Source organism: Rhinopithecus bieti, unplaced genomic scaffold (assembly GCF_001698545.2).
Source record: "Rhinopithecus bieti isolate Rb0 unplaced genomic scaffold, ASM169854v2 scaffold_12086, whole genome shotgun sequence".
NCBI lineage: Eukaryota > Metazoa > Chordata > Mammalia > Primates > Cercopithecidae > Rhinopithecus > Rhinopithecus bieti.
The window spans coordinates 1982112-2001149 of NW_016807466.1; the positions used below are offsets into that span (position 1 = coordinate 1982112).

General features: G+C 45.5%; 1 protein-coding gene across 1 annotated transcript in view; it reads right to left on the minus strand.

Moving 5' to 3' along the window:
• The window catches only part of FOXN3 (forkhead box N3), a 479473-nt gene that overhangs the window by 241164 nt on the left and 219271 nt on the right, over positions 1-19038 (minus strand). Inside the window, exon 4 of the mRNA XM_017882286.1 lies at positions 16618-16773. Within this exon, the coding sequence (XP_017737775.1) occupies positions 16618-16773 (156 nt within the window). The remainder of the gene's footprint in view (positions 1-16617; positions 16774-19038) is intronic.

Sequence of the window (19038 nt, forward strand, 5' to 3'; positions counted from 1 at the left end):
TCTCGCTCTGTTGCCCAGGCTGGAGTACAGTGGCATGAACTCAGTTCATTGCAACCTCCGACCCCAGGTTCAAGAGATTCTTCTGCCTCAGCCTCCCGAGTAGCTGAGACTACAGGCACGTACCACCATGCCCGGCTAATTTTTGTATTTTTAGTAGAAACGGGGTTTCACCATATTGGCCAGACTGGTCTCAAACTCCTGACCTCATGATTCACCCACCTCACCCTCCCAAAGTGCTGGGGTTACAGGCATGAGCCACCACATCTGGCTTAATTTTTGTACTTTTAGTAGAGATGGGGTTTCACCATGTTGGCCAGGCTGGCCTCAAACTCCTGACCTCAAGCAATCCACCTGCCTCAGCCTCTCAAAATGCTGGGATTACAGGCATGAGCCACCCCACCTGGCCTCCTCTCTTCTTTTTATCAGAATGCCAATTACATTGGATTAGGAACCACCCTGATCCATTGTGACCTCATTTTAACTTGACTACATATTTTCCAAACAAGGTCACATTCATGGTACCAGAAATGAGAACTTCAACATTATCTTTCTGAGGGATACAACTCAACCCTGAACACCTGCTGAGACAGGAAACGCACAGTGCCACAAGACATCCAGCCACAGGACTGTGGGAATAAGCCTCCATTTCTGAACAGATTATCTGAAAACATTCATGGCTGTCTCTGAAGTGCCGAGGGTGAGCGTTGTCGTCAATCTCCCATGGCCACATGGCAGCCAGAAACGGAGCTCCCCTACAAACCACCTCACCTCAGCACCAGGGTAAACAAATGGCACAAACTGTGCACGCCACACATTTCACACAGAGGGAAAAAAGATCAGTTGGGATCACATTTTGTAAGACTCAACCACTGCTAACAAAATAACCATCTGGCAATAAACCACACCTGCAGAGATAGAAGGCTTATCCAGAGTGAGGGAGAAATGACACAGTGACAGCCACAGAGGGGCAAAAGTAGAGGAGAAAGAGCCCAGAGGTACAACTTGTCTAGAGCAGGAAACTGACTGGGGACAAGGGAGTAATAAGGAAGATTACAAGTACTCTTCATAGCCCCCTGACTTCATTGGGAGTTGTGGATAATTTATAAAGACACAAATTTGTTTCCTCAGTCTGGAAGCTGGGAAGTCCAAGATGGAAGGGCTGGCATCTGGTAAGGGCCTTCTTGCTCCATTATCCCATGGCGGGAAGTGGAAGGGCAAAGAGGAGAGTGGGAGAGACAGAAAGGGAGCCAAACTCATCCTTCTATAAGGAACCCACTCCCACAATCATGGCACTTACGGATCCGTGCAAGTGGTGCCCCCCATGACCCAAACACCTTCTATTAGGCCCTAACACCCAACACCTCCACATTGGGGATCAACGTTCTTTCTTTTCTTTTTTCTTTTTGAGATGGAGTTTTGCTCTTGTTGCCCAGGCTGGGGTGCAACCCACTGAAACCTCTGCCTCCCGAGTTCAAGCAATTCTCCTGCCTCAACCTCCCTGGTAGCTGGGATTACAGGTGCCGACCACCATGCCCAGCTAATTTTTTTGTATTTTTAGTAGAGATGGGGTTTTGGCATGTTGGCCAGACTGGACTCGAACTCCTGACCTCAGATGATCCGCCTGCCTCAACCTCCCAAAGTGCTGTGATTACAGGCACCGCGCTCGGCCTCAACTTTCTAATACATGAAGTTTGGGGGACACATTCAAACCACAGCAGGAGTTCAGTAAAGCTTTTTGATTTAAAAAAAAAAAAAAAATGACATCATCAAGAGAAGAAAAAAAAGAGAGAAAGAAAAACAGCAACATTGCTCAGTGTGGACACACCTGGCCTAAGGCATCTGGCCTGATACATGCGTGTGCTGAGCGCCCACACAGCCATGAACACACCTGGGATTCCAGGAATAGCATACCTGAAGTTACTATTCTCTAATCCCAGGGTCCCATTAGCATTGGGGAAATGGTCAGAAGAGCTAGATTCCAACTGATGTGAGACACAGGAAAGGACGAGGAACCCAGTGGTCCCAGGGAGACAGATCACTGGAAGCACAGCTAGTGACTCCCCAACTAAGTGGTCTCCTAGAATTTTAATAATAGCATAGGAAAGGGCTTTGAAAATCACACACAACTCCTACGGAAAGGCTCACAACCCATTCAGGCTGTTCTCCTATAGAAAGGCTCTTCTGCAGAGTTAGAATTATGAGGACAGGATTTTATTCTGACACTTCCCCAAAGCCTTTTGGAAATCACGCATTCACGTGCAACATTGTTATGTAAGCTGCCACATCCAGCTCCTTTGCTTTGGGCAGAAATATTCTCAACACACCCTGTGGACACTGGTTATCTGATGCTGGTTGAGAGCCTGTGACTGACGCTCATGTGTCTAACAAAAGCACAGAATAGGCAGGAGAATAAAAGGGTCCCCTGTGGCAAGTAGTTTAGGAACACGTGTCCAGGACAATTCAGCTTACAGATGAATGACTAATTAAACATACTGAATGAACACAGTGGGCCCACAAGAGAAAGTTTATTGAATTGAATGGAGGAATGTAAGGTTCAGAGAGGTACACAGCTGGTTAGAAACCAGATTAGCAATAAAACCCAGATCTCCTAACACCTAGTTCAGTGCTCAGTACAGCATCTAGGCTTTCTCTCTCACCAATTTGTGTAAAACGAAGCAGCACTCACACCCTCTCCTGCCCAGCACAGCATCTCATATGCATGACATACAGCAAGGTGTACAGTGACATTTCTCCATGTGTCTGTCTCTCCCACTAGACGGGAAATTTCTGGAGGACAGGGACTATACCTTCATCATCCGGCTTCCCTGATGCCTAGCATAAGCCTGTTTCTAAGCATGGAATCAACATTAGCTGCATGAATGAACAAGTTATGAAAAGGTTTAGGGAACCATACAGGAGTGGTGTAATTACCTTATTACTGCTTATTAATATTAGTATTAATATTTTGGGAAAAGAATGCCTGCCCAATATAAACTGATCTCTAAGACTAAGGGAGAAGTTTTGTTTTGTTTTGTTTGTTTGTTTGTTTTTGTTTTTTGAGACAGTTTCGCTGTTGTTGCCCAGGCTAGAGTGCAATGGCGTGATCTCGGCTCACCGCAACCTCTGCTTCCTGGATTTAAGAGATTCTCATGCCTCAGCCTCCCGAGTAGCTGGGATTACAGGCATGCACCACCATGTTTGGTTAATTTTGTAAGGGGGAAGTTTTAAAGTAAGTCAAAGAACCAACGATAATGAACATAGAGTTTATCAAGACAGACAGTTAAGTAAAAAATTTTCTAAGAGTCTTCCAGTCACATTTGTCACTGCTTCTGGGAAATATGCAAACTCCCCACATAACACCAGCACCAAGAAGCAGATCAGGTCCTTTGCTCACCAGGAACGATCTACGTGGATTTCATCAGTGGCTAAATACTAATAGGCAGGTAATGCAAAATAGTGTCCAGAGACGCATTCAAAGGCTAAAATTCAAGGACATTCTGAGTAATCAATGAAACAAATATTTATAGGTTAAAGCATACTCTCAAAGACTTAAGCACATTCTCAGAAGTTACAAACAGAAATGACAAATCACTTACAAAAACTGAGTATATTCAGTGACCCAAAATAAGATGTAGGAAGGAAAACAAATCCCACATAAATAACACCAGTTTATGTCCACTTCCAGTTAATCAGAGTCCTTGAAGAAGTGAAGCAATGAACCGATGCAGAGAAAAGAGCATCACGCCAAGGGGCGCTGACCAAGGCTTTCGCCACAGATCTGTGGGTTTTACCAAGTCACTTTCACTGGACCCCAGATTCTTCATCTATAAACCAAGGTCATCTTCCAGGATCCTAGCAAGAAGAACTCTATCAGAGTATGATGGGGGCCACATCAGTCAAGTCCAAGTACAGCTGCTGGACTGGAGCATCAGGAAGTCCCTACTGGCTGGGCACGGTGGCTCATGCCTGCAATCCAGCAATGTGGGAGGTCGAGGCAGGCGGATCACAAGGTTAGAAGTTCGAGACCAGCCTGGCCAACATGGTGAAACACTGTCTCTACTAAAAATACAAAAATTAGACAGGCGTGGTGGTGCATGCCTGTAATCCCAGCTACTTGGGAGGCTGAGGCAGGAGAATCTCTTGAAACCGGAAGGTGGAGATTGCAGTGAGCCGAGATTGTGCCACTGCACTCCAGCCTGGGCAACAGGAGTGAAACTCCATCTCAAAAAAAAAGAACAAAACGCTTAAAATGAGAAATATGCTGCAGTAGACTTTTTTTTTCTTGTTAGTGCACAAATCTGGTTCAAGTCCGTCAAAGTTATGGAAAACCAGTGACCGCTGTGGCCTTTTTCTCCATACATTTCTGGGCAGCAAGAATCTCTGCTGTGACGATTCACAACAGCGAAGTCATGGAATCAACCTAAATGCCCATTAATAACAGATTGGATAAAGATGAGATACATATACACCATAGAATACTATGCAGCCATAAAAATGAATGAGATCACATCTTTTATGGGAACATGGATGGAGCTGGAGGTCATTATTCTTAGTAAACTAACATAGGAACAGAAAACCAAATACCACATGTTCTCACTTATAAGTGGGAGCTAAATGATGAGGATACATGGACACATAGAGGGGTACAACACACACTGGGGCCTATTGGAGGGCAGAGAGTGGGAGGAGGGAGAGTATCAGGAAAAATAACTATTGGTTACTAGGCCTAGTACCTAGGTGGTGAAATAATCTGTACAACAAACCCCCGTGACATGAGCTTATCTATGTAACAAACCTGCACACGTACCCCCCAAACCTAAAATAAAATTTAAAAAAATTAAAAAATAAAAGAACCCCTGCCATGGAGACTGGGACTCTGCAAGAACCTCTAGGGCATCAGAAGGAAGTACTTGACTCCTTTGTCTGTGTTGTGACTAGGCTCAGAAACGTCTGAGGGCCCCCTACCACCTTAGGCTCCTTAGCACTCAAAACCCCCCCAGTCTAGCTCAGCCTACCTTCCCAAACTTATTTCCCTCTCTATCCCACAGTGAGCCTTTGCTTTAGCCAATTAGAGTAAAGGAGAAGCAAGGAAGTGTCAGACCTTAGCTAAAAATATCTGGCTGTGTCAATTTAGCAAGCCACTGAACCTCTACGAGCCTCAGTTTCCCCATCTGTAAAAAGCATATAATACCTGCTTTACAGTTGCTAAAAAGATGTAAGACCATGGATACAAATGCCTCACACGACTCCAAACAGCACCCAACAGGTCCTATGGAAATGTCACTTCCCACTTTCACACTCAGTCTTCCCCCTTATGCGTCCCTACCTCTGTGTCCAAGCCACGTCTGATGACCCAATGGACCTCCTCTCTCCTGTCATCAGCCCCGGTCTGACTATCCTGAAGGAACCAGCTAATAAAATTCTGTCTTCTCTTCAGGATTCTTCCAGTGGCACTGCTAAACCTTAGGAGTCCCTTTCTCCTTTGGCTTCCCCAACCACATAATTCTGGCCATTGCCCAATCCCTTGGCGACTGGCAGAAGCCACTCTGTAGCCTTCCCGGTCTCTTTTTATTTTGTTGAGTATCCTCCACCAGAGTTTTGTCATCCCCAGTCCCCAGGATGGAGTAATTACATTTTCTCCCATTTTGAAAATAACAATGCAGTGATGTGAGCTAGTGCACAACAGTCAGTAAGAACTATTACCAAACCTCCTGATCCTGACTATTAGGACACCTTGTATTGGAAAGCTGACATTTATTTCTGTCCGGATCAGGGGCTAGAGTTCATAATTTCCGGTAATCGCTCAACCCTGTGATTACGGGCACTCCGAGGGCAGCCGACAGGGAGAAGTAGTCACCAAAGAAAAACTTCGCGAGTTTGGGAACTGCCAGCCCCCAATTTATAAACTGGAATGAAAGAAAGATGAAGGCACCATGGAGATGACAAGAAAAGGCAGGTTCAAGATAGTCCCAATGTTCTCTGGCATGTTAATCCTCATCGCCCAGAAGAGGTATTCTGAGGGGACAGAGGGAAGAAGAAAGCACAAAATATTCCAAAGTTCCTTATTACTTTCCTTTTCATTAGTACTGGGCTGGGCATGGTGGCTCAACATCTGTAATCCCAGTACTTTGGAAGGCTGAAGCCGCCAGATCGCCTGAGGTCAGGAGTTCAAGACCAGCCTGACCAACATGGAGAAACCCTGTCTCTACTAAAAATACAAAATTAGCCGGGCATGGTGGTGCATGCCTGTAATCCCAGCTACTCAGGAGGCTGAAGCAGGAGAATTGCTTGAACCCGAGAGGCAGAGGTTGCGGTGAGCAACGATCGCACCATTGCACTCAGCCTGGGCAACAAGAGCAAAACTCCATCTCAAATCAATCAGTCAATCAATAAAATGTCTTCAAATGATCAAAGGCTTTCCTGAATTTTTTTGTTGTTGTTGTTGCAGATATGTTTGAGACTCAAGCCCCAGCCTAACCCCAGATGAAGGGATTGTACGAGCAGCTATCTCGATCCCGGGGACCAGCCCCTGTTCTGACCACAGCTGAACGCCTGGCCCAGGAAAAGGACAAGTCATAGTGTTTAAAATGATGACAAAAACAAGGCACAGAGATGATGGTGCTGCTGGGCACTGGGACCATCACCTCACAGGGACTGGAACCAATATACCAGCAGAACAAGCCAATGGTGAGAGAAGGTAGGAATCAAGATCACACAGAGGGAGCAGGGCTGCAAAGAGGAGGCTGGAACAGATCCTCAGAGAAAGGCAGAGATGACCGTCCACGTGGCTGCAGAGGAACAGAGGAGGCAGTTCCAATGGCCGTGGACCCGAGATATGCTTTGTTGCTCTCCGACACTGCTCCTGCTCCATGGGACTGGCTGCTATGTTTTTGGGACAAGTACCCTTTTACTTAAGCCAACTCGGGTGACTCTCTTGTCCTTGTAACCAAACGTACCCTTGACTATAACATTCTCCTTTGAGCTAAATTAAATAAATTCTGCTAGGAGATCCCACTTATAATCTATTTCAACTGACAGCGACTACTTTTGTCTGATTTATTACAGCTGTAAGCCCTTCCTTCTGGAAGGGGGAGGGGCTGCGATCTCTTTTAAAGCTAGACCAATTTTACACTGGCAGGGGCCGTGTGTGCGGCTCTACATTACAGCGCCCTACAGGATGCATCTAAACTAGTTTGGTCAGCTTATCCATTCCCTGAAAGCAAGGAAGCCGCCACATCAGTAACTCCGTTGCTAAGGCAACTGCTTACTTTCCATATCAACTGCAAACTCGTTGCTATGGAGACACATATACAAGAAAAATTCCTCTTTCCAGCCAGGGACCAGATGGCAGAGAACTCACAGAAGCCATGGGTTAGGGGGCTTTGCTAAGTGAGACGTTTACTGGAGTACATTTCTCTCCTGATATCAGAGATGCAGCTACCCCGAGCACATTTAGAAGTTGCACTTTTGGTACAAGAGTAAAGGTTTGTTCTTTTCTGCCTGCAAAACTACAGCTAGTAACTAGAGGTAAGTCATTGTTGAAATAATTCTGAGACGGTCTGCCTCTAAATGTAAACCTCTTTTGTTTTTATTCTCCATGCTGAATATATCCCAAAATGAATTTCCTAGTCAAACACTAATGGAAATATAATTTCCTATAAGAACTGAAATAGAAGTTTGATTTCACTTTCTTTTTGATTGAGAGGTAATCCAGAAATCTCTTTATTTTCCAACACCTATGCACTGTGTTTCAGATTTATACCTCCACCCGAGCGTCTCTACAGAGCTTGAAACTCATATAGCAAACTTCCTGACAACTGCACTTAGATGTCCGCAAACCATCTCAAATTTAACATGGTTAAAAGAGAATGTTGGCACTAATCCTCATCCAAATTCCCAACCCAAATTTGCCCACACATCTTCATCTGCAACCCCTGACCCTGGTTCAAGCTAGCATCACTCCCACCATCTCTCTCTTGCACCACTGGAACAAGCCCCAGAGAGGTATTTCCCCCTCCTGTCCTTTTAGACATAACATTCTCCCCTTTCTAATACACTAACTGCGAGCCTTCTTTCTGTTCCTTGGACATTTTGAGTTACTGCCACCTCAGGGCCTTTGCACTTGCTGTTTTTTCTACCCAGATCTTTGCACAGCTGCATCCCTCTTGCCATTCAAGGCATGGCCTAGTCAGACCCCTCTGAGAAGTCTCCCACCCTCCTCCCCACTCCTCTCTAGTACATTATTCTGTTTTATCTTCATTGCATGTAACACAGTCTGGTACGTTACCTACCCTGTCCCACGTAGGGAACTATCATTTACCACTTGCATCCTCCTCCTCCCCTACCCTCACTGCTACCCTATGGAAGGTCTAGGAGAGCAGCCAGGGACCCGCCAGAGGTCACCACTATATCCTCAGCACCCAGAACAGTGCCTGGCACTCCACAAACAAGGGTAGCATGAATGAATCACTGCTGAAAACGCTTCTAAAATGACTGAAACCACTTATTTTCATAAATACAGAGTCCAATTTTTACTTTGAAAGCTAGGGGCCAGGCATAATGGCTCAGGCCTGTAATCCCAGTACTTTGGGAGGCTGAGACAGGCGGATCATTTGAGGTCAGGAGTTCAAGACCAGCCTGGCCAATATGGTGAAACCCCATCTCCGCTAAAAATAGAAAAATTAGCTGGGCATGGTGGTGTGAGCCTGTAATCCCAGCTACTCGGGAGGCTGAGGCAGAAGAATCGCTTGAACCCAGGAGGCAGAGGTTGCAGTGAGCTGAGATCATGTCACTGAACTCCAGCCTGGGTGACAGAGTGAGGCTTCATCTCAACAGCAACAACAACAACACTAGGTATTCTGCAAGACCTCAGAATCATAGCTGCAAACACCAGTTCTCAATTTTACAAGTCTCGAAGGAATTCAGCACACAGTGCAGTATTCCAGGAGTACCTACTGTGATGCTATGCCTCACCTCTGTGCCAGGCGGCCTGTACCTCGGTTCCTAGAGATTCCGGACTTTTCTTCCCCTCTACTATAGCCATGATCAGAGTCAGCGCTCACATGACTTGGTCTTCTAAAAACAAAGCCTGTGCACATGTTCTGCTAGGTGGGTGTTTTCTGTCTAATGACATTAGTTAAATCACTTATCAGTCCTGTCCCTAGAGGAGGACAGTCACAGCCTTCTATAAGGCACTTCACAGAACTCCAATAAATAGAAGGAGACACTGAACTCGACCCCACGGGGCCCAGAGGGAAATCCCACACACCCTGTGAGGACCAAAGGAAGAAAAGGAAAGGTAATTGGAGAGCTTTTTCCCCTGGGAAGCATATAGCCTCTCTGCCTGTATTTACTGTCTCCTGCTGAGTTCACAAGCAAAGGTACTCAAACAAGCACACACACACATATACACAAATCAAAGACTTCATCCTGTTCATAGAACTGTCTGCAATCTTACATAGCAACCCATCAAGTTATTACTAAAAGAACGACTTCACACTACTCTCTATCTTCAACCATCTATTTCCTTGCTTTTCTTCTTATCATCCTTGGCACAGCCTACATCTTCACCTCAATCAAGCTATCGCTTTTGATGACATTAAATGCAATTTAACCAGAATATCTTAAAGCAAAACCTTAGTTATTTAGAATGTGTAAGAAATGGGTCAGCATCTCTGCTTTACTTGTTACCAATGCAATTTAAAGTTTTCCGTTTAGCATCCTAGCTCCTCCAACAAGTCCCTATTCTTATTTACATAACCTTCCAGCCACCATCTCTCTCCATCCTTTCCTCTGACACTGTTCCAACACATCTAGACCTCTGTGGCAGAAAGTTCCAAGTTTGCTTGGCAACAGAACCAACATTTAACTTGGGGTTCCAATGGATCAGGCAAAAAAGTCCATTTCCCAGGCTTCCTTGCAGCTAGAAGTCATGTGACCAGGCTCCAGCCAGTAAGATCAAAGCAGAGGGTGGGGTTTCTGGGAAAGCCCCTTAAAACCCGAAGTCAGCAATACTCTCTCCTGTCCTTCCCTGCACTCACCTTCTTGCTTCCCAAAATGGGAACATGCTAGCTGATGCCATCTTGGACCATGAGAAGACTGAGAATGGAAATGCGCAATGCCCTAAGAACAGCAGAGAAGAGGGAATGTGCATCTCTGTCTCGCTCCTCAAGACTTATTTCATGTAATGGAGAAATACGTCCCTAGCTTGTTTAAATCATTGTTAATTCGTTTTCTACAATAAACAGTCGAGCCTCCTTCTGATCAATCCATCCTTGGAGGTCTAATGCTCATTCCCACACCCGAAGAATGCTTTGTTAACAGCCTATTCAAGTGATTGAGGAATATTCAAAAGTCGCCCATCACTATCTTTTAGCTTCCCCAGTGCCCCTCTTTGGGGAAGGGAAGCCAGCCTAACTTTAAATGATATCAATCTCACACTGATCGGCACACTTCCAGTACTTACGGTAACTTACTCTTTTTTATTTTGCATTATGTTTCCTGCTTCCCTGGAATGTAAACTACTAAGAGTACAAAAAGCAAGAATCAAATCATACTTATTTTTTAAATTTTTGGTTGTTGTTGAAGACATGGTCTCACTCTGTCGTCCAGGCCAGAATGCAGTGGTGCGATCATGGCTCACCATAGCCTCCACCTCCTGGATTCAAGCGACTCTCCAGCCTCAGTCTCCTGAGTAGCTAGGATCACAGGCGCATGCCACCATGCCCAACTAATCTTTGTATTTTTTGTAGAGACAGGGTTTGACCATGTTGCCTAGGCTGGTCTCGAACTCCTGAGCTCAAAGTGATCCGCCCTGCCTCGGCTTCCCGAAGTACTAGGATTACAGGCGTGAGCTACCACGCCCAGCCTAAACTTGTAAGTTTCAAATAGGAGGTCAGAGTGCCAACTTCCTATGTTATTTACTGCAGAGAATTATCCTGCAGCCAAAATGATTTCAAGGGGAAATCCCAGCCCAACGGGAAAGGTTCTGAAAACCATTTCTTGCTGGTGGATATACAGGCAGTACATCAATGAAGTATCTGGTAGACCTATCCAGGTGCCTCAAAGCTCTACCAAAGAGAATGCAACATTTTCTCAATAGGAAACAGGGGGAGATACTAGACAGATACATTGATAGGGCCCTCGGGCCCAGAAGCTTTCCCAGCAGCCTCAGACAGACCCCTATCCAAGTGAATGATATCTTCCTGGCCAAGTCACTGTAGGGAGTAGAAAGGTAGTGTATCCATGCAGGGCCAGAAAAGCAATGATGTGAGACAGAAAACAGAGAATACAAAAGGCATACAGCAGTGGAGTAAGAGCTTCTGCTAGAGAAGTTCCGCTAGCGAGAGGGAGACTCTATGAGGAGGGCTCGCTGGACCATGAGTGCCTTACAGGCAGTGGCCATGGTACATTCAATTCTGTATTATTTTAGCACGTAGTATAGTAGGTACTTTAAAAAGTTTGTTGAATAAATGAATGAATGAGCAGACAAATGAAAAGTCTGCCAGAGCAAGACAACAGAAATGTGGCCCCACCCAAGACACCTAATGACTGGAAGAAAAAGGAATGAACAGTCTGGAAGGAATAAATCGGCAGGATGAGGCCGGGCACGGTGGCTCACACCTGTAATCTCAGCACTTTGGGAGGCCAAGGCAGGCAGATCACGAGGTCAGGAGTTTGAGACCAGCCTGACCAAATGGTGAAACCCCATCTCTACTAAAAACACAAAAATTAACTGGGCGTGGTGGCATGCACCTGTAATCTCAGCTACTCAGGAGGTTGAGGCATGCAGATAAGTGATTCTCAAGCGAACCTGGGGAGGCAGAGGTTGCGGTGAGCCGAGATTGCACCACTGTACTCCAGCCTGGGTGACAGAGCGAGACTCTGTCAAAAAAAAAAAAAAAAAAAGAAGCCGGGCACAATAGCTCACGCCTGTAATCCCAGTATTTTGGGAGGCCGATGTGGGTGGATCATGAGGTCAGGAGATCAGACCATCCTGGCAAACACGGTGAAACCCCGTCTCTACTAAAAATACAAAACATTAGCCAGACGTGGTGGTGGCGGGCACCTGCAGTACCAGCTACTTGGGAGGCTGAGGCAGGAGAATGGCGTGAACCCGGGAGGTGGAGCTTGCAGTGAGCTGAGATCCGGCCACTGCACTCCAGCCTGGGCGACAGAGTGAGACTCCTTCCGTCTCACATTAAAAAAAAAAAATCAGCAGTATGGGTCAGGGAGCTGCACTTTCTTGGGATCACAGAGGATGCTGGTATGAATGGCTTCCTATTCCAGGGTCTGTGACAAGGGAGTATTTTTATTTCTGGCCCTTCAGAGACCCTGGTAAACTCTCAACCTTCTGAGGTGACACAGCCTATAGCACAGACGGCAGAAAGCAGCCCGCCTGGCAGTGGGCACCAGTGAGAAGGAGGCCGTCTTCAGGTAGAGCATTTCCAACGCTGGGCAAGGCAGCCCCAGGTTGAGGATGAAGAGAATTGTCACTTCACCCAGAGACCTCAGAGGAGTCTCACACACATTACAAAATTACACATTCCACCCACCCAACATTACACTAATTCTTAGGAATTTACACATCTGAACCAGACCACACTGTCTTCCAATGTGCATTATTTATCCAAAAAAAAATAACAGTAAGTTATCTCTTCCTCCTAAAAGGACCATCAATGAGACAGGTAGGTTGACTGGTATCACGGGAAGGGGAAATGCTCTTGATTCTGCATTCACAACACCAAGAAGAACATAGAGGTGCAACCTCAGTTTCTTTTTTTCTGTTTTACTTTTTGAGACAGAGTCTCACTCTGTCACCCAGGCTGGAGTGTAGCGGCGTGATCTCTGCTCACGGCAACCTCTGCCTCCTGGGTTCAAGCGATTCTCCTGCCTCAGCCTCCCGAGTAGCTGAGATTACAGGCACCCGCCACCAGGCCTGGCTACTTTTTGTATTTTTAGTAGAGACAGGGTTTCACCATGATGGCCAGGCTGGTCTTGAACTCCTTGCCCCAGATGATCCCTCCTCTCGCTCCTCCCCCCGCCTCCGCCCCATCTTGGCCTCCCAAAGTGCTGAGATTATAGACGTGAGCCACCACACCTGGGTGCAACCTCATTTTCAAAACTGCCTTTGAAAAAGAATCTCATCTACTGAGAGTAAACATGAAGAGAACAGCAAATTAGAGGGAGAATTTGTATAAACAGTGTACACGCAGGGAGAAAAGCTTCTGCACTTGGCTCTGATGCCACTGAAGGGGTCCTATGAGGCAGGGGGTCAGGACAGAGTCTGGAAACCGGAAGCTGAGCAGGCAGTTGTGTGCTCTGTGCAGATGCAAGAACTTTACATGTACTGACAATTGAGCCCCATCTCAACAGTACAAAAATATACTCTGTATTTGCCTTTCTCTATCTTGTACCCCCAGAGTTAATTCTGGGTTTATTTGGGTTATTTCAATCCCCTATAACCCATATTCATAGGATATTTAAAGGAAGCACAGAGAGATCATCTACAACGTCTGCTATACTGAGAAGGCATGGGCAAGCACCAGGGGTAAGCACATGCCCTTCAGAATTGGAGGGAATAAGGCCAAGCATGGTGGCTCACACTTGGGAGGATCGCTTGAGGACAGGAGTTCAAGACCAGCCTGAGCGACACGGCGAGACCCCATCTTTACTAAAAATGTATTATTTTTGGAGACAGGATCTAGCTCTGTCACCAAGCGATCTTCCCAACTTAGCCTCCTGAGTAGCTGGGACTACAGGTATGTGCCACAACCCCCAGCTAATTTTTTTTATCTTTTGCAGAGATGCAGTTTCATCACGTTGCCTAGGCTGGTCTCAAACTCCTGGGCTCAAGTCATTTGCCTGCCTCGGCCTCCCAAAGTGCTGGAATTACAGGTATGAGCCACAGTGCCCAGCCCTACAAAACAAAACAAAAAAATCTCAAAATTAGCTGGATGTGGTGGCATGCACATGTATTCTCAGCTACTTGGGAGGCTGAGGCAAGAGGATCACTTGAGCCCAGGAGTTCAAGGTTCCAGTGAGCTATGATCATGCCAGTGTACTCCAGCCTGTGTGACAGAGAGACCCTGTCTCAAAAATAAATTAAATAAATAAATTTAAAAAAAAAGAATTGGAAGGAATTAGGATGAACTCATGTTCTACACTTACTAGCTGTGCAACTTCTAGCAAGTTAGTTAACCACTCAGGGCTTCACTCATCATGTATTTTAAGAAAGAAAATAATAGGGCCTACTTCATAGGGTTTAGTGAGGAAGAAATCACATACTGCATATGGAAAGCACAAAGCAAGCATGCCTATATTTATAAGCTAAAATTGTATTTAAAGCACTCAGCTCTGGATATAATAAACATACTTTTGTACAGTGTTTCCTTTATAAACCCTTTGACGACAATGTTTTTTGTTCAGGTAGCAAGAGGAAAGGTTAAAAAAAAAAAGGCATAAAAATAGAAATACACACATACCTTATAATCCAGCCTGGAAAAAGATAACTGCAGTCTACTTCTCATTTACAAGTAGTCAGAGAGGTTAGTACATGCTAATCTTACACTCCTAAGTAAGACCTGTATTTAGGGAGTGTAAAACTTAATCCCAGACATTAAAACTCTACCTTAATTGATTTAGGCACAGATCATCATCCATAGGCGAAATGGAAAAACAAACAAACAAACAAACAAAAAACCAATGAGCAACTTCATAGAGTAGGGAACAGTGACCTCACATGAACCCATGGCTCAATCTCAGCTTCCCCAAGAAGGGGATGACCAGGCTTTTGGAAGTGATATATCAGGAAGGACACAGGACAACCCAGAATGTAATCCAGAATGTGACCCAGACGTTCGTACTTCCTTCCATTTGACAGCAAATAGGAGAGAGAGAAGCAAGTTACATGAAACCACAAGGAAGTAAACAGAATGCACATACCGTATAGTGTAAGCCACCGGTCTCTTGTAACAAGGAAGGGAATGAAAAAGGAAAGGGCATAGGAGTGCTGCAGACTGACACAGACAGGAAACATCACAAAAGGCACTGGAGGAACCACATTTGGACCCTAATTCAAATAAACATTTTGTAAACAAGGATATCTGAATATGGACCTGGTATTAGGCAACACCAAATAATTGTTCATTTTGTTAGGCGGGACTTTAGCATGGTTATTATGTAAGAAATTGTCAATTATTCTTATGCATACTGAAATATTTGAATTGTAAATGTCATTTGCTTCAAAATACTTCAGCAAGGCTGGATGCAGTGACTCATGCCTATGATCCACAGCACTTTGGGAGGCTGAGGCAGGAGGATTGCTTGAGGCCAGGAATTTGGGACCAGACAACAACATGGCAAAACCCTGTTTCTATGAAAAATACAAAAAAATAATAATAATAATTAGCCAGGCATGGTGGTGTGCACTTGTAGTCCCACCTTTGGAGGCTGAAGGCTAAGGCTTGAGCCTGGGAGTCTGAGGCTGCCGTGAGCCATGATTATGCTACTGTGCTCCAGCCTGGTCAACAGAGTGAAACCCTGCCTCAAAACAAAAAACCAAAAAACAACTTCAGAAATAGCAACAACAAAGAAGAATAATTAAGTGTGACAAACCTTTGTCAACTACTGAATCAGGGTGTGTGTTATGGGGGTATATCAAGTCATTATACTATTCTCTGTGTGTTTGAAAATTTCCATGATTCAAAAATAAAAATAAAACTCTTATCTTTTGAAGTCCTTTAAGACATAAAACGAAAGCCAAACTGTCTCTTTTGCCTTGACTGACTCATTCATGAGAACATGCTCTTGATGAAATCTCAGCAACCGGAAAGACCTCATGAGGTCACCTACTTCAGGGATTCTCAAACCTGGCTGCACGCTGGAAACACCTAGGAAGCTCAGCAGAACTACCAGTTTTCCCACCTCACACCTAATGAATCACAATCTCCAGAAAGGGGCCCGAGAAAATGGGAATTTTTTTTTTCTTGAGAGAGGGTCTGGCTCTGTCACCTAGGCTGTATCTCAGCTCACTGCAACCTTCACCTCCCTGGCTCATGCCATCATTCCATCTCAGCCTCTAGAGTAGCTGGGACTACAGGAGTATGCCACCATGCTCAGCCAATCTTTTTTTTGTATTTTTTGTAAAGACAGGGTTTTACCATGTTCCCCAGGCTGGTCTCAAACTCCTGAGCTCAAGCAATCCTCCCGCCTTGGCCTCCCAAAATGCTGGGATTACACGTGTGAGTCACCGTGCCTGGCTAGGAATTGTTTTTTAAGTGCCACAGGCGACTCTGATGCAATCTAGTATGTTTCCTCCCCAACATCCCAGCCAAACAGTTGTCCAGCAGGGTATGTGTTCCGAGCCCTCAGGGACAAGGATTACACAGGTTTCCACATTTTCACTGCTACGTCAAGCCTAACCGTATTCTTCACTTTCAGAAGAAAATTAAAAGTGGAATAGCTAATTCACTGCATACAACTTGCAAGGTTTCAATTTTCCCGTTCAATTTAAGGTATTTCTCACCAACATTCAGGTGCATTTAGTCACTGTGTTGAAGGCAACTTCAGTGTGGGAGCTCCCGCCAAATAAAATCTCATGTGAAAAAACAAGTTTACCCATAGAGGTAAAGGAGCTTTCACTGGGCAGAGTATCAGGGAGAATGCCGTAGTAGCAAACCCCAAGTGACTGGGCCACGTCAATGCCCTGGAAGGACCTGGGTGTACCTGAGCATACCTGGGAGCCTGCACCTCTCACAGCAGCCAGCAGCTGGCCTGGGGGAACCCAAGAAAGAGAGAAAAGTGGAAAAACTCACACCTCTTGCTTTGTTCTCACAGAATCGCAAATGCTGGGAGCAAACTCCCAACCACAAAACTGACTGGCATTTGATCAGAAACATGTCAATACAGGTCAGGATGGTTGGGAAGCCAGAACTGAACGTTTCATAACATTAACAATCTCAGGTCTTTAAAACCATTCTCTTTCAACAAGTGATATCTGAATTTATCCGGACTGACAACCTTCACTCCTGGAAAACATGACTCCCAGGATCCAGCGGTGGGGGGTTGCATGGGGGGAGAACAGCTCCTCCCGGTGTGCCTCAACACACAGCATCCAACACCCACTTGTCACTCCCAAGGCTGACTGATGAATAATGCTCCTGAGTCTTGCTGCACGCTTTGGCGTTGGTCTTTTCTAACATTTCAGAGTGTGCATTTGCTAAATTACTTTTATGTGCACCGGCATTATGTCAAACATGAAGATTCAGGCATGCAGGAACTTGCAGACTCGTTTTACACCAAACTAAATGCCCTGTTTGCTGCTTTATCACTGCCATGCGGGTTTGGGGGACCTGAGCAGCACTTTCTTCTCCATGTTCTCAGTCTGGAATTGCTTTCGGAGACTTTCCCTTTCTTGCCACAAAGACCCACCTATACACAAGCTTTAAATACCACAGACTTGGTTCTTTACAGAGGAGCAATGAATGTCCTCTAAGCTCAAAGAATAATCTTAAAGCACTCAAAAAAGCCAAGTCCAGAGGTGGCTCTCCAAATGCCCAACCTGAGATACAGAGGGAAGGAGAAAGAGCTTCATGGTCATGGAAATTCCTCTCCCTGATTAAAGGGACGCACTTTGATGGTTACAGCTACACAAAAATAAGGACCTGAGGAGGAGGGGCCCAGAAACTTATGAATATTCAGATCTGCACGCTCGACCCAGGCATCATTTGCACCAGTGATCAAAGTAAATCTCTCCTTAGTGCCCACATCTTTCCTCCCAGGCAACACCCCTCCCCAAGCCCTGCGCCCCCACCCCCATCTCAAACAGAAACTGAGTGAAGAGCATTTGCACACAAACACGTCCAATTTGAGCAAGGAGCAATAGGGCTAGGCCACTTCCTGATTCATACTCTCCCATGCCAAAGACAATGAGAATATTCTCACGCTCAAGATTCTACTTGAAACAGTGACATGCTGCCAGAAAGAAATTAAAGGCCCTAGCCCTGCCCAGCCACTGACCCCACACAATGGTGGTCCTGCATCCAAACCTGAACTTCAAAAAGAGGGAGAACCAGAACCCCAGCTGCACACGGCAGCATCATTAACACAACACACAAAGCGGGAAAACACAGTCACATGAAAACTTAGTGGAGGGAACCTTTTCTGGTGATTTATCTTAACTGTGGCTGCATTATTTTTCAGGACTCAAAGTCAGATCACAATTTTGTTGTCCACTTCTTAACAGTCGCCCAATTTCTACTAAACCTATTATATTCCTTAAAACAAAAATAGGGCAGGCGTGGTGGCTCATGCCTGTAATCCCAGCACTTTGGGAGGCCAAGGTGGGTGAATCATTTGAGCCCTGAAGTTTGAGACCAGCCTGGGCAGCATAGCAAGACACCATCTCTACAAAAAATATAAAAATTAGCAGGGTGTAGTGGCATACACCTGTGCTCCCAGCTCCTTTGAAGGCTGAGATGGGAGAATCACTTAAGCCCAGAAGGTCAAAGCTGCAGTGGGCTGGGATCATACCACTGCACTCCAGCCTAGGTGACAGAGCAAGACCCTGGTCTCAAAAAAAAAAAAAAAGAAAAAAGAAACGAAAGAAAAGAAAAAGAGAAAGAAAGCAAATTATTAGAATTGTCTTCTTTTCACTGACCATGAAGTACAAACTATGGCTTTAAAGCAGGGGTCCTGGGCCGGGCGCAGTGGCTCAAGCCTGTAATCCCAGCACTTTGGGAGGCCGAGACGGGCGGATCACGAGGTCAGGAGATCGAGACCATCCTGGCTAACACTGTGAAACCCCGTCTCTACTAAAAAAATACAAAAAACTAGCCGGGCAAGGTGGCGGGTGCCTGTAGTCCCAGCTACTCGGGAGGCTGAGGCAGGAGAATGGCGCAAACCCGGGAGGCGGAGATTGCAGTGAGCTGAGATCGGGCCACTGCACTCCAGCCCCGGCGACAGAGTGAGACTCCGTCTCAAAAAAATAAATAAATAAATAAATAAATAAAAATAAAAAAATAAAATAAAGCAGGGGTC